The 15,191-nt window shown below is 55.7% G+C and overlaps 1 protein-coding gene and 1 long non-coding RNA gene across 3 annotated transcripts in view; both read right to left on the bottom strand.

Annotated features, from left to right (window-relative positions):
* The window catches only part of NPC1 (NPC intracellular cholesterol transporter 1), a 37,248-nt gene that overhangs the window by 967 nt on the left and 21,090 nt on the right, over positions 1-15,191 (bottom strand). For both annotated transcript variants that reach the window (XM_059707468.1, XM_059707469.1), the window contains exons 11-24: positions 12,813-12,915; positions 10,232-10,421; positions 9,619-9,801; positions 8,674-8,788; positions 7,130-7,257; positions 6,901-7,041; positions 5,665-5,754; positions 5,121-5,311; positions 4,740-4,855; positions 4,215-4,344; positions 2,707-2,907; positions 1,934-2,165; positions 1,201-1,314; positions 400-562 (exon numbers count right to left, since the gene is read on the bottom strand). In XM_059707468.1, the coding sequence (XP_059563451.1) occupies positions 400-562; positions 1,201-1,314; positions 1,934-2,165; positions 2,707-2,907; positions 4,215-4,344; positions 4,740-4,855; positions 5,121-5,311; positions 5,665-5,754; positions 6,901-7,041; positions 7,130-7,257; positions 8,674-8,788; positions 9,619-9,801; positions 10,232-10,421; positions 12,813-12,915 (2,097 nt within the window). The remainder of the gene's footprint in view (positions 1-399; positions 563-1,200; positions 1,315-1,933; positions 2,166-2,706; positions 2,908-4,214; positions 4,345-4,739; positions 4,856-5,120; positions 5,312-5,664; positions 5,755-6,900; positions 7,042-7,129; positions 7,258-8,673; positions 8,789-9,618; positions 9,802-10,231; positions 10,422-12,812; positions 12,916-15,191) is intronic.
* LOC132240083 (uncharacterized) lies at positions 13,693-15,191 on the bottom strand. Its single transcript, XR_009454222.1, has 2 exons — positions 14,798-15,191; positions 13,693-14,757 (listed from the first exon to the last, which is right to left on the bottom strand). It is a non-coding gene; the product is annotated as an uncharacterized LOC132240083 (long non-coding RNA).

The raw sequence follows: 15,191 nt of genomic DNA, 5'->3' as shown, positions 1-15,191 counted from the left end.
AGTCCTGTTCTTTCAACCACGAGTCGTCATGGCAGCCAACGAGCGTCCTCAGGACGGACGGAAGTGAGGGGGCAGCAGAGGCCTGCTGCTGGACCAGAGCTGGGGACACTGCTCAGCCGCACTGCGGGCTGTGGCCACGCGTCTCAGTGGAGGCGGCGCTGCCTGGGCCGACATTCAAACTCGTTCCCGGCCGGCCCTCAGGGCCTATTCGGCCAGGCCGGCCACCCAGGCAGTCTTGGCCGTGCACTGAGGTGTGGGGACATGAGTCGTCTGAGACCGCTCACTCAGTCCCACTTGTAAATGACCCATCAGCACAGTTCAGATCCTTCAGAGCTGCTTTAGGCACCTGTCTCCTGTGGCCGAAGGCTTCCCACCCCTCACTGAGGTCAGACAGCTCACCTATGTAGCTGAGGAGGACAGGAAGGAAGACCAGCCCGTGCGTGGCTCCCAGCAAGACCATAGCTAGGTACATCCGGAAGTAAAATATCTGGAAGATCTGAGACTTGGCAAAGGCCAACACCACGATCCCTCCAAATTTTGTAAGTGTGATTCCGCTGAATACCTGAAAGAGAGAGGGTGTTAGACCTGCTCTCGTCCCCAGTCATAAGTGCACATTTCCTCACACAAGGACTTCTTAACCATCAAGGCCCAGCTTTCAGAGTTCCTGCTAAGTACATGATGTGCAACTTAAAATGCTTTATGTACTGCTCGTGAGCCTGGAACAAAGACAGTACAAGGGAAAAGGCTTATGTTTCTGCATAGACACTATTCACACATTTCTTAATATTTTCTGTTGAAAACCAGTTTAAGTATAACATGGTTACAAAACAAGGTTTGTGTGACTCGGTAACGGCCCCTCTTCAGTAACAAGTGGTGGGTGGGTTAAGCCAGGGTGTGGGTGAGAGTCTGCAGACACAGGACAGACCGCTCACTGGACCCCGCTGCCCGCCCATCGCTGGCCTGGGCTCGTGGCCAAGGCTCCTGCTCGCTCACATCCACCCTGTTCTTCCTGCTTCAGCCACCCGGCCGCCCCAAGAGCCTTCACCCACAGGAACGTGGTAAAGCAGCCGGGTACAGCTATCGCGTGAACTGCCTGACACCTCGTCACCCCAGGAGCTGCCGCTAAGCAGAGGATGGGGATTCCCTCCTGAGCACTGGCTGGCCGAGCTCAGTCCACACCGACACCCCCGCGTTACTCACGGAGCTGCCCATGTGGGAGAGCGCCTCCTCCGCACGCGCCACACGGCTCCCCTTCGCGCTCACTGTGAAGGCCCTGGTGATGTGGGAGCAGAACTCCACCGAGATGCCGCAGCTCTGCAAGGAAGTGCCCCCTTGACGACCCGCCGTTTCTGGCTGACACCACAGGCAGCCACCCCTTCCCAGGGCACCCCGGGGGAGGGCCCTAAGAATCCGAGCACTGAGAAGCCCCGTGACACCAGCCTGAATGCCCTGGGGACTGGCGGGGCCGTCGGGGAGGCGCCCAGCGCCCCAGATCATACAGCATGTCTGCTTGTCTCAGGGGAAGCGGGCACCCCCCACGCCCTGCACGGGCCACTCTGCCTGACGCAGTGGCCACATCTGAACAACATGGACTGCTGCTACTTTCTGTTAATACCTGCTTGAACGCTCCCAGCATCAAGACTAATTAATTATTAACTATGGGAAGCAAAAGGTATTGGTCCGAGAATTCCACCAGGGAGGGGGCAATATTTCTAAATAGGTGACCTTGTTGCTGTCATGAGGCTGGTTTTGCAAACCCTACAGAAAAATAAAGGCAAAATACCCGCCACGCTAGACTGTGACATCACACTCCACTGGTGCCCGTGACGTCCAGTCCCACTCACCCGCCTGTGGCCCCGCCTCCATGTGCAGGGAGAGGAGAGCTGGGCCGTCTCTCCTGGAAACGGGCACCAGGAAGTGACCCAGAACTCACCATGACCAGGTTGACCAGGGAGACCGCGTTCAGGCTGATGCCCCACAGCCACATGACACCAAACATGTTGACCAGGATCATGGCGATGGTGACGCACATGATCACCGCAGACCACAGCTCGCAGCCCAGCAGCACCACGGTCACCAGGAAGATGGCCCCCAGGGACACGCAGAGGTTGAAGACGGTGTCCTCGATGATGGTCAGGTACTGCTCGTAGAAGACGTAGAACACACTGTGGGAGGGGGAGACCGTCAGCCGTCCTTCCTGGAAGCTCCACCCCCTCCTGCCGCCATGCCACCCCAGGAGCAGGCAGCAGAGCCGTGTAGAACACCCCGGGTAGCAGGACTCGGGCAGGGATTCAGCGGGCCTGCGATGACCACTGCCCCCAAGGCCTAGCAATGACCCTATGCCCGTCTTTTATATAGTTTGTGTTCATAATCCCAGCCTACCCTGCTTTGCAGGCATGTTCAAAGACTATTCCAGGGTATTTTGAAAAAACAAGTCCTGCTCTATCCCAAAATTATCTCAGGCCAATGGGGCTGTGCAGGGCCAGAGGAGAACTGGTTTTCTGCCAAGTTCACAGCTCTTCCCAGGAATCAGGACACCCCTCTGAGAGCTTGTCCCAGAAAAACATCCGTCCCCTGCCGGACAGGCGAGGGCCGTCCCCTGCCGGACAGGCGAGGGCCGCCCCCTGCCGGACAGGCGAGGGCCGTCCCCTGCCGGACAGGTGTGGCCCGTCCCTAGGACACCCCATGTGTACAAGCCACGCCCACCTGTATGGAAACACGCGGTAGTTGCTTCCTCCCTGGCTCATGGTCTGGGTGATGTTACCAGCAATGAGCCGGGCCTTTCTCATGGCGTCGATGAAGTCAGCAGAGGTCTGGAGCACGGTGTGGTAGGTCATGAAGTAAGTGGCGCCCACACCTGTGTCGTTGCCCAGGATGTTGACGGCCGACCCGTAGGCAGCATGTCCCCTGGGAGAAGACAGTGGGGTCAGAAGGACCGCGCTCTGCACACCCCGCAGAGTCCGCGCAGGCACAGGGGAGCCGCTAGCCGGGCGCAGGGCCGGCCCTCGTGGGGACGCTGAAGGGCTGGCTCTTGCCTCCCTCCGGCTTCTCCCCACTCGGGCGGTGGGTGCACGGCTGCTACTGTTTCTCATCTGGCTCTGCTCGCAGCCAATGCGTTTTCACATGAGTCTGCTCAGCAATGATGTGAAACAGGAAGTGGGGAAGGAAGGCCGTGGCGTGAGGCCGGCTCTCGAGTGGCCCGGAGCCCTCAGCAGGTCCCTGCACTTGGGCGCAGCATTGTCCCTGCGGACGGGCACTCCGCCGACGCGGCCGCGTGGCGAGCTGGGGAAGAGGTCGTGGTGCCTACAGGACACGGCACAGGTGGTGGCCACTGCTTCGTGCAGGCTGAGCTCACAGGGCTCATTCCGTGCAGGACAGACCCAGACCCAGACGCGAGGTCCATTTCTAGTTCCCTTCACTCCCACGGAGCCTAGTGCAGGTCTCCGAACAGACAGGCTCTCCGTGACTAGCGAGTGATGGACTCGGGACTAATCTGTATTCCTGGGAGAAAACAGGACGTCCGGGCCGACCTGACAGGCACCCTCTCCTACGACAGCTCCCGAGCCGCCCGCCCCTCCCCCGGAGCCCGTCTCCAGGCCAGACGTCCTGCTTCTGTGGGGACGGCGGCCTGGCTGCAGGCACAGGCTGGGGAGCAGAACAGTGGGGCCCAAACCTTCTAAGCCTTAGCCTAGGCCCGTGGTCGGCAAACTGCGGCTCGCGAGCCACATGCGGCTCTTTGGCCCCTTGAGTGTGGCTCTTCCACAAAATACCGACTTCTGCGCGTGGGCCACGAAGTTTCAATCGCCCTGTACGTGCGTGCCCGCACGTGGTATTTTGTGGAAGAGCCACACTCAAGGGGCCAAAGAGCCGCATGTGGCTCGCGAGCCGCGGTTTGCCGACCACGGGCCTAGGATGATCTCACCCGAGCAGACACTGGCCCCTGCGCCCACAGACACGGAACAGACCACTCCTCTCTGCCCACAGACCAGCAGGAGGGCCGGACAGAGATGCCCAGGGAGCAAGTGCCCAGCCAAGATGCAGTCGGCTGGAGACAGCGAGGAGCTTCCTGGAAGGTGTTCTGGGGTTTCTTTCTCTCCCAGAGATCAGGAAAGGGTGAGGAGGGGTGGAAAGAGGGCCTCTCCCACACACTGGCTCCCCCGCCCTCCCCGAGTTTTACCTGAAAACAGGTGGGTGCACATCGCGGGCTCACTTACCCTTTGCCACACTTGGGGTTCGGGTTGTCGGAGAGGAACATGGGCAGGAACCGCATGAAGTCTCCCCCCTGGGGCCGTTGTTTGCCCTCGGGAGTCAGAGGCCTGCAGCGGATGCAGCCAGGGTCGGCCACTAGCAGAAACGAGGGAGATTTCACTTTAAAACATTTATGAGTATCTTTTCCTGAATCGTTTCCTTATCCAAAAGCTCAAGCTCCTGTGAATTTCACAGTCGGACGCATTTGACTGAGATGCCACCTCCATCTTGGCTATAACACGGCCTTCCCTGCGTGAAGGACGGCCTCATGGGCATCACGGAGCCAGGGCTCCCATGTGCTTATCAACTCTGAAACCAGAGCTCCTGACTCAGGCCTGGCTCAGCCTGCAGCCCTGGGGGGACAGCGAGTGACTGAGGAAGGGACGAGACCCAGTGCAGGCAGCGAGTGGGCACACGCGGAGGTGAGGGCCACGCGATTTCCACGTCATCACGCTTTTCAGAAAAGCAGGACAGACTCGGGGGCGACGTACCCGAGGCGTTGCAGAACTGCCCAGAGCCGCTGTGGACCCGGCAGCACGAGGACTGCGGCTTGACCCAGTCAAAGTAGTCGTCGATCCAGGACGAGGGGGCGAAGCCGATCCGGGTGCTGGGGGGAGAGGAGCGTGACCCCGGGAGCCCCAGGCCCGGCCCCGCTCCTGACACCCAGCTTCCCGGCTGCACCCAACGCTGCTGCCGGGCGGAAGGACGCTGTACTGGCCCTCCTGGAACCCTGAGCCCAGGCGGTACGCTAGTCCTCCAAAGGCTTTGCTCAGGGGAGGCTCGAGTCAGCATATGTTCCGAAAACCTCGTTTCCCGAGAAAATACCTTTTCAGGGACAACTTTCATCAGGCAGCCCGGGGGCAGGTACTCACTAGGCATCCAGCTCGGCCGCGTCGAACAGCTGCTGCACCAGCGAGTCGTTGTTGCAGCCCATGCCCCCGCACACCAGGTTCTGCCCCTGCAGGGATGTGTAGTCCAGCCCCTCCTCCACCACGAAGTAGACGGGTGGGCCCGCGTGCAGGAACTGGCTGAGGGACCTGAAATAGTCCATCACGTAGGAGTCCTGGAAGAAGAGGCAGCAGGAAGAGGGTGGGCGCGCTGAGGGCGTCTGATGAGGCCCAGTCAGGACTCCCTGCGAAGCTGGTCCCGTTCCCACCCTCCTGCGCTCTGGTGCTCCCGCAGGTCCCGCTGTCAGGAGGGGGCCTCACAGGGTCAGCCTGCTGCTCGCACCTGTGCTGTGCCCAGCACTGTCTGGGCTCATAGTGCCAGGCCCCACCGCACAGCCTGTGGCAGCTGAGGTCACAGGAGGCCCCGTCAGCACTGGCAGGCACAGCAGGCATTAACCTGAACCATCTGTGTGCACATTTGGAAATGTATCCACCCCTGACCGCGTAAGTTAAAATAAAGGCATCTTACTTCTGGCATTGAAAGGGACTGGTCCAATCCAATTTCCACCTTGTTCAGGACGGCGATGCTGAAGGAGAGAACGCCCACGAACACGGCCATCTGGAATGGGGTGGGTCACAGACAGCACTGCTGGTTACAAGGAGCTGAGTAAGGCTCCACACACAGAGCACGGGCCCCCCGAAACTGGACAGCAAGCCTGAATGGCACACCCAGCACACGGAGGACGGGCGTCTAGAGTCGGACCACCTGGCTCCCGGGCGGCCGCTCCGTGCACACGGGGCAAGGGGAAGTGCTGAGCCTCTTAGCTTCCATCTCCTCAATACACCAGGGAAACGAAGACTCTAATGCCAGCCGTTTCGTGGACGAAACGAGGAAAATCTAGGCGTGATCTAGACTTCAGCGCAGCACCTGACACCAGTGCTCAGTGAGCCACAGCTGCTCTTACTTCCCCCGTCACTGGAAACGAACGTTCTCTTAGTGGAGCAGTGACAGACAGCAGCTGGGGCCACATCCCGTATAGAAACTATAAACAGCTCTGCTGGTCGCGAGGACCAGAGATCGAGGTGCTGCGGGGACGGGGGGGGGGGGGGGTGCGCGACACTTAGGGGGCAGCACGGGAGACCCCTGGTCACGGATCTTCACTGTGTGGCAGGTCCATGAATCTTCACGTGGGATAAAAGGACAGGAACCAGACCCGCCCTCTGTGCCCAGTCCAAGTCCTCGTTTTGAGACTGAATTACAACTACGTGAGACACGGAGGAACTGGGTGAAGGGAATCTGGGCTCCTCTGTACCTTACAACTCAACCTATAATTATTCCAAAATAAAAACTCAAAACAAAAGCTCTTGCTTACATTGACTGCAAAAAAATAGCTAAAAACATTTATGGCCCGGCCAGCGTGGCTCAGCAATTGAGCACTGACCTATGAACCAGGAGGTCAGGGTTCAACTCTGTTAGGGCACAGGCCCAGGTTGCAGGCTCGATCCTCAGTGGGGGGCGTGCAGGAGGCAGCCGATTGATGATTCTCAACATCGATGTTTCTATCTCTTTCCCTCTCCCTTCCTCTATGAAATCAATAAAAATATATTTTAAAAAATAAGCATTTACTAGCACGTATTTGTCCGTATCAGCTGTTTCTGCACACGCAGCTGACAGCTGCCGGACCCCCATGCGTGCGCTTCCTAGGGGGCACGGGGCAGAGTCTGTGCCGGGAGAAAAGAGGAAGGAGACCCAGTGAGTTCCCACCACAATCGGCCGCAGCCAGGGCTTGAGCAGCAGTGGGGAGTAGGAGTCTCGGAAGAAGCGGAACAAGCAGCTCTCGGAGGCCTGGAGGCCGGCGCCGTCCTCGCCGCCGCGGACACAGCACAGGATGTCCAGCCGGTTGTTCTGAGGGACAAAGGGCGCAAAGGTCATGCCCTCCAGCGCGTCAGACTCCAGGCACAGGTGGAACAGCCTGCAACCAGTAACAGCTCACCTCCTGACGCTTCACGTCCAACCCCAGGAGGCTGACGAAGCAGGTGATCTGGAGCAGGAAGTCGATGAGGACGGCCATCCCCGCAAACAGCGAGAAGGTGTGCACGGCGGGCATCGCCGACAGGGCTCCTGGGGAGGCGGGTGGGAGGGAGGTGGCCGTCACTGCCGCTCACCACATGAGGAGCTGCTCCCCGCCCTCCACCCCAAAGGGTGCTGGTCTCGGGAGGGGCCCGAGCTGAGAGGAGGCTGCCAGCATCAGAACCACCTGGGAGTTAACGTGCAGGTTCCCGGGCTCGGCCCCACCCGCGTAACCAGACAGTGGACTTCACCCCAATTCCCGAGTATTTCACAGGCTCTCCGAGCCAATGTGTGCACATCAATACCTGAGAGCCACTAGCACAGGCCATTCTCACGGGGCCCTCCCTGCCCCCGTAAGAGGGACACGTTCCCATCTGCTGTCACGCCAACATCAGTCTCTCTGTGTATTTACAGCCACATGACGGGGCTCCACGCCCACAGCACGGCTCAGACTCACAGAAGCTGGCCGCTCGGGCCCACGGGCACTGCAGCCTGCTTGGCCCACACCCTACAAACCATCTTAAACATAAAGCACTTAGAAGGTAAAACCAGGAGCCCACGTTTAGCAGTGAGTCTGCTTCTCAGTGCTGCTGAGGAGACACCTGGCCCGCAGCCCTGGGCCAGCGACACACTGGACAGGACAGGACGCCCGGACCTGCCCCGCAGCCCCCGCCGGGTCTGCCCGTGTCCGCCTGAGGCGCAGCAGCTGCGCCCACCCTCCCACTCGCCCTGGGTCTCGCCCTGGAGCTGAGAGGGGAACTCGCTGCTTTGCACCTGCACCATGAGAGGAGCTCAGGCCGCGTCGCAGGGCTCAGGGCTCCATGGGGACGGGAGCTGCTGTGTCCGTGCTGAGGCTGCCCCTGCGAGGCTCCTACTCGCCATGAAGGCCTGGTGGCCCGCAGGCCTGTGTGGGCTGTGTCTCCTCTGACTCTGGGCGAGCCTGACCGGCCTCCTCTCCAGAGGATGAGCCGCTTTTCTCACTACACGCCAGAGGCGGCAGAGACAGCGGCCCAGGACTGGCTGACTTCCCCAGGAGGAAGGACTGTGAAAGTGCTGGTTCTGTTCCAGCTCCTTGGGCTGAGGAAAGACCCGAGAACCCAGCTTATCACCACGCTGGTCCCGTGAGCGCGGGCACAGGACGACTGCCCGGACAACAGCGTACGCGCCCTGCAGCTGCTGCCTGGAGGGCTGTTTTGAGGAACCCGTGGCTGCGCGAGAAGCTATTTTCAAATACCAACATCTGCCGTGGGTGCCAGACAGGGGAAGTGGCAGAGGAGTCCTAGGCACCTGGACCCCAAGAGAGACTGCCTGGAAGACGCAGGAAGACGACACTGGCTAACGGAGGCCAGGACCTGTCCCGCGCTCTCCTGCGTCCACATGGCACCTCCCGCTCAATGCAGCTCAGGAAGGAAGAGCAGGGGGGCACGTCACACACCAGGCCCCTCCCCAGCAGCTGCAGCCGATTACCTAAGAAAAAGGCTACTGTCTCTGAAAAGGACGACAGGAACATGCTGGGGGCCACTTCTCCCAGGACCCTGCCCAGCTGCTGGTCCAGGGTCTCCCCTTCAAGGCGTTCGTCTCTCTTTAAAAAAATCAAGCACGAAACATGAACATTTCTCAGTCACCACGCCACCACTTTGCTTCTGTGTTAACAGTAAAGGAAAATGGTTAGTGGCATCTACGGATTGAACGTAATCTTTGGTGGGGGACCCGGCAGGTCTCAGGCTAGTTCATTCAGGGTGTTCCTGACCCCTGGGCGAGGTGACAGGCGAGGCTCCAGCAAAGGCTGGGTCACTTCTGAGGAAAGTACATGGGGTGCAGGCTGCAGGCGGCCGATCGTGAAATGACGAGCCACTTACAGGCCACTGAGTCCCACGCAGGGAAGGCTACGGTCAAGGCGGGGCCAGGTGAGAACAGTGATGGAGACCGTTTTCTACCTGGCGGGTCCTGTGCTGACCTGCAGTCCTGTTAGTGGCACCTCTGACAAGTCTCTCCTTCCACACTATGCAGAGAATCATTCCATAGCACTTGCACCCAAAGTATTCTCCACAGCCCGTTAGCCCTGTTTGCATGTGCAGAGGGTGTCCCCAAAAATGTATGCGCACACTTTCGATAATTATAAAGGCAGTGTTTTTAAAAATACACTTCATTTTCAAACGTAGTAGAATCAGCTGTTAAAGTGTGTACGTACACATTCTTTTGGGACACTGTACTGAATATGTTTAAAATCAGATTCTCACTTTATCAGACCAACCAAAGAGGGGGTGAACTTCTTGGTCCCCAATATGCGGAACAAGTGACGGACACCAGAGGGAAGGCGGGTCTGAGTGTCCGCACACACTCTGCGTGGGGCCGAGCGGCGCTCGTGGAGCTCGCCCTTGGCTGCCACACCCCGTGAGACACGACACGCACCTGGTAGGTCTGGACCAGAATGAAGATGTTGTCCACCCCGACCGCCAGCACCAGGAAGGGGATGACCTCGATCACAATGAGGGTGAGGGGGACCCCGGCGTAGCTGAAGATGCCCAGCGAGCAGGCCACCGAGCTCAGCACGATGAAGATGCCCGCGACGCCGAGGGAGACCTTGGAATCCACCTGGGACGCAACCAAGACGCCGGCTGTCAGCACGCCCTGTCCGCCCTGCCACCGAAGGCCTCGTCTCCACCCGCCACACGGGACGGCCCAACTGGAGCTAAAAGCTCAACTCCCGGTTTGAGAAAAAGTAAGAAAAATTGTCTAGGTCTTCCTAAAGAAGTTATATCATGAGCTTCCATTCGTAGGTGGTAAGCAGACAAATTAGAAAAACTTGGACCATGTGAAATTAATTTTAAGTTGAAGATAAACCAAAAAGTTGGAACTGAGGAAATAAATGCAGGGAGTAGGGAATGTTACATACAACCAAAAAAGCACAAGGGAATTTGAGGCAGGTTTGAACATGATAAATTAAGAGGCAAAAACAGGGCCTAGGCTGCACCCTCCACTCCTAACAACACAGACACCCACATCCCACACCAGAGGCCCTCACCAGAAGCCTGCTGCAGCTCTGGATGTGCCCCAAGGCGACGGAAATGTACAGAAACATGACGGCATAGCTGGTCACCACGGTGGAGATGTCACTGTTACTCTCACGGTTTAGTTCGTCCTCAATACTTCGCTCAGCAGTGAAGGAAATGGTGAGATTTGGGTTCTTGTAGTTTTTCACAAAGTTAATAAATCTAAAGAGTAGGAAGAAGTGTATGTTTTTAGTTAAAACGGAGTGAAAGCAAAGTGAGGGACTTCTTCCCAACTTTTAAAAAAAGTTTTTTAAATTTTTATTGATTAACTTTTTTAGGGCGGGAAAGAGAGACTGACTTGCTGTTCCACTTATTCACACACCCGTGGGCTGATTCCTATGAGCCCCGAGGGCTGAGCCCTGGCACCTGGGGACGAGTACCCGGCCGGGCTCTCCCAGCTTCTCCGCCCGAAGCCAGGCTGACGCAGCCCTATCTGCACTCAGATCTTCTCCGCCGGAGCCGGAGGGAGACGGTGCCGGACACCTGGGTTTTCTGCCATTCAAGTCGGTCTGGGACAAATTCGGAAATCAGTTCCCGGTCTCATTCTCTTTCACTAAGACGATTTCTCAGTGCGGTCTGTGCACTGTGATAAAGTACATGCTGTGGAGTATCATTTAAAACCTGATCACAGGTTAAGAAGCTCTATCAGAACCTGGCTGACTCCTCTGCGGGATGGTGAGTTGATTCTAAAATTCCCAGGGAATCGCAAGGGGCCCAGAAGAGCTAAACCTGCTATTTCAAGAACAAGCAGGAGGGTCCGCATGTCCTGACTTCAACTCATCACAAAACAAGAGTGAACAGGAGTGAGCTGCCCGCGCCAGGCTCCACATTCAGAGCGAAGGAGCAGAACCAGAGTCCACTTACTTTCCAACAGAGGAGCAAACAGCGGAAAAGACTAACTTTTTCCGCAAATGGTCTGGGACAACTGGATAGCCGCATGCAAGAGAACGTTGAACCTTTACCTCACACCATATCCAAAAATGAACTCGAAAGGACCAAAGACCTAATGTGAGAGCTGAAACAATAAGACTCTTAGAAAAGCACAGACATGAATCTGCACGTCCGGGGGTTAGGGTTCCCAGCCATGACACAAAAAGCACGAGCTACAAAAGAAAAAATGGATAAACTGGGCTTCATCCAAGTTAAACACGACTGTGTCTCAGAGAACACCGTCAAGAAAGCAAAAAAACAAAAACAAAAAAATAAGAAAAAATACTTGGAAATCATGTTATCTGATAAGGGACGTGTAGACTACATAAGAATTCTTATACTTCAATCGTAAAAATACAAATGACCAGCTATAAAAAGGATAAAGAACATGAATAAACACCTCTCTGAGGAGGTAATGCGGAGGCAGGAAGGGCGTGAAGAGATGCTAGAAGTCATCAGGCACCAGGGAACCACATCACAGCTGACAGGGCTGTGCTGACAGGACGGGGAACGTGAAACCGCCACACACTGCGGTGGGAACGTAAAGTGGTGCGGTCACTTTGGAAAACCGTCTGGCAGTTCCTCAGAGTGACCATATGGCCCCCCCATCCTAATCGTAGTACACACCCAAGAGAAATCAAAAGCTCCCACAGACACTCGTGCACAAATGTCTACAGCAGCATTATTCGCACTAGTCACAGGAGCAACCGCCCGCCTGCCTCAGCGGGTGAATGGACACCAGAACCCACTATGTCCACGGACGGACCGTCCTGCGGCCGCAGAAAGGAAGGGACCGGCACGTGCCACGGCCTGGACTAACCTTGACAACATTTTGCTACATGGAAGGTGCCAGACACAGACTCTCACACACACGATTCCATGCATATGAACAAGTCCAGAATAGGAAAGTGCATGGAGACAGAGAGCAGTTAGTGGCTGCACAGGCTGGGAGGTGAGGACGAGAGGGTGGGGGTGGTCGCTGAAGGGGCAGGGCTGTGTCTGAGGTAAAGACCGTCCTACCATTGGCTGTGGTGACGGCGGCACATCATCTGTGAATATACTAAAGCTGCTGAACTGAACGCTCTCACTAAGGGAGTGAAGTGTAGGGTGTGGATCAGTCTCGATAAAGCTGCTTTTTAGGAGAATGCACTTGATGCAGATGATGAAGGGAGAGGCACAGCCCGTCCTCCTCCTGTCGCCCCGCTCCCTGGAGGGGCGGACACGGTGACGCCGGCCTGGACAGCTTCCTGGGCGTGGGCAGCGTGGGCAGCATATGCTTACTCACCGTGCTGACTGCGAGCTGATTTAGTGCATCTTGAACCACTTATCACCTGTCTGAATGTCTGCGGCACTTTCTACTTACTTAAGCCTTCCTAATAACGTACATCCAGCTAGCTCCCGTTTCTGCTGTTAGAGCATGACGAAGGATAAGTTTCTGCATGTAGACTTTTGTGTAGGGGGATCTGTTCAAATAATGTTTTTAGGTCCGTTTACTCACAGATCTCACTGGTAACGAGTGAAAAGACATCACTCAGATGCGGGGGGGGGGGGGGTTAGTTTAGCGGAGGAGGCACAGGTGGTCTCTGCTGGCGCCCAGCTTCCCGCACACCCTGCAACACTCACTCTCTTTCCCAGGCCTGGGCCCGCTGGAGCCTCTCCGTGTCGTTGTAGTAATTATTGACAGGAAAGGTCATCACCAGGGCAGTGGCGTTATTGTAGTTTTGATCTAGAAAGGAAAAATGTGACATCGACAAGGTTACCAGCTTGCAGAAAAGTAGGTCAGTGCAAGGGGCAGTGACGGGACAGCTGGCGACTTCTCCCGGGCTGCAGACCACGCCCCGAGTGCTCGGAACAGCAGTTCCTGAAACGGTGCCTGCGAAGCGTGGGGAACAAATAAAACGGGTTCTCTGTGGAAGCAGCACACACTGCCATCCGGGAAGACGCCCTTTTATTTCATTCCGCAGCACACATCCCAGCAGAGCCGAGCGATGTCAGTGAGCGTCCCTCTCCTTCCTCTCCTCGCTCTCTTGGCCCTGCCCATCCTGGGACTCCTGCCAGGACACTCCACAGAGGCACAAGCAAACACACATATCCTCCCCTCCTTCTCTTTTATACAACAGCCACGTACTATTCTGCACACTACGCTTTTACGTTTGTATCGTGAGGCTGTTTCCTTTTAGTACAGAAAGAGCTTCCTTATTCTTTAATCTGCTGTACAATATTGTCCAGTATAATGTAACCAACCTCCCACTGATGGATATTTTTAGTTTTTAAAATCATCAATGGCCGAAACCAGTTTGGCTCGGTGGATAGAGCATCAGCCTGCGGACTGAAGGGTCCCAGGTTCGATTCCGCTCAAGGGCATGTACCTGGGTTGCGGGCATATCCCCAGTGGGGGGTGTGCAGGAGGCAGCTGATCGATGTTTCTCTCTCATCGATGTTTCTAACTCTCTATCTCTCTCCCTTCCTCTCTGTAAAAAAATCAATAAAATATATTTTAAAAAAAATCATCAACGAAGTTACTACAAGGACTAACCTTCTATTTTTAATATGCAAAGTACATATTTGTAGAATCAATTCTTACAATCACGGAATCAAAACGTTTTTGCATTTCTAATTGTGACTGATTCTCCCAAATTGCCCACCAAAATTCTACCCTATTTTTCACTCAACAGAATATTTACTGAGACACTTTAGTGCCCGGCAGGACTTAAGTACCATGGATACATCAGTGAACAAAGGAGATGAGACCCCTGCCTTTTCCTGGAGTTTATATTCTAGGCCCCAGTTTACACACTCCACCTGTGGCTGCCCGCCGTCACCCATCGGTTCCGAGCTCACAGCCCTTTGCTCACCTGTGAGGCAGGAAGACTGAGGTGAGTGCCCGTCACTGCCTAGGAGTGGGGTGGAGCATGTCCCCTCTGTAATGTTAACTGTCATATGGCTTCCCTCCTTTTCTCTTTTTACACAAGAGCTCTTTATATATTAAATACTAATTTTTTCTCCAGTTTATTGCTTTTATTTTTTAAACCCTTCTGGCGTTTGCTCTCCATGTAGGAATTTAAAGTTCTGATGTAGTCAAATCCATCAGTGATTCCTGCGGTGGCTCTGAGTTTTATCTTGCTAGAAATGCCTTCTCCATTTAAAAATTCCTCCTGTATTGTCTTCTAGTCCTTTATAGTTTCCCTTCTTACATTTCAACCTGGGGTCCATCTGGAATGCATTTTGGTGGAAGGAATAAGGTAGAGATCAAATTTAATCTGATGGCTGTGCCTAGCAAGCTGGTGCCGTCTTTCCCACCACAGAAATGGCACTTTATTACGGGCAGAGCAGGGCTTAGGAAACATCCGCCTCTGCATTAGGGTGGGGGAAACCACGGCGTCATTAGGCTTCAGATGCCAGAGCCGCCATGTGAGTCAGCACCCACGGCCGGGCACCCACCCTGACGTGCTACAGGGACCAGCAAAGAGAAAGCCAATTGCTCCCCCACCTTAAATGTGTCTGCGCTCTCAGCCAATGGCTCCCCCACCTTAAATGTGTCTGTGCTCTCAGCCAATGGCTCCCCCACCTTAACTGTGTCTGTGCTCTCAGCCAATGGCTTCCCCCACCTTAACTGTGTCTGCGTTCTTAGCCAATTGGTTTAGAAAGAAAAGAATCCACCAGTGTTCTGGGTCTCCACCTGGCACGGCGTCTCTTCCCATCACAGGGGTTCTCAGCCTGAGGCCCCCGTATCCCGTGGGGTCCTACAGGTGGGCTCCCCGGGTTTCGGGAGTGCCTGAGGCTGCACTGCATGTTGTGTGACGTATGCAATTACACGATCCCGGGGACACACCCTTAACTTTTCACAGCTCCCTAAAGTGTGACCTAAATCCAGAAAAACACAAACCCACAGGAGATATTGCATCTGGGATTGAAGAAACAGGAGATTAACACAAGTGTTGAATGTGTAAAGCCTTTATGACTTCCACTGGACTGTCAATCAAAGGCCAGGCCCACTATGCT

This window comes from Myotis daubentonii, chromosome 8, assembly GCF_963259705.1.
Source record: "Myotis daubentonii chromosome 8, mMyoDau2.1, whole genome shotgun sequence".
Taxonomy (NCBI): Eukaryota; Metazoa; Chordata; class Mammalia; order Chiroptera; family Vespertilionidae; genus Myotis; species Myotis daubentonii.
This window is presented reverse-complemented; position numbering and strand designations above follow the sequence as displayed.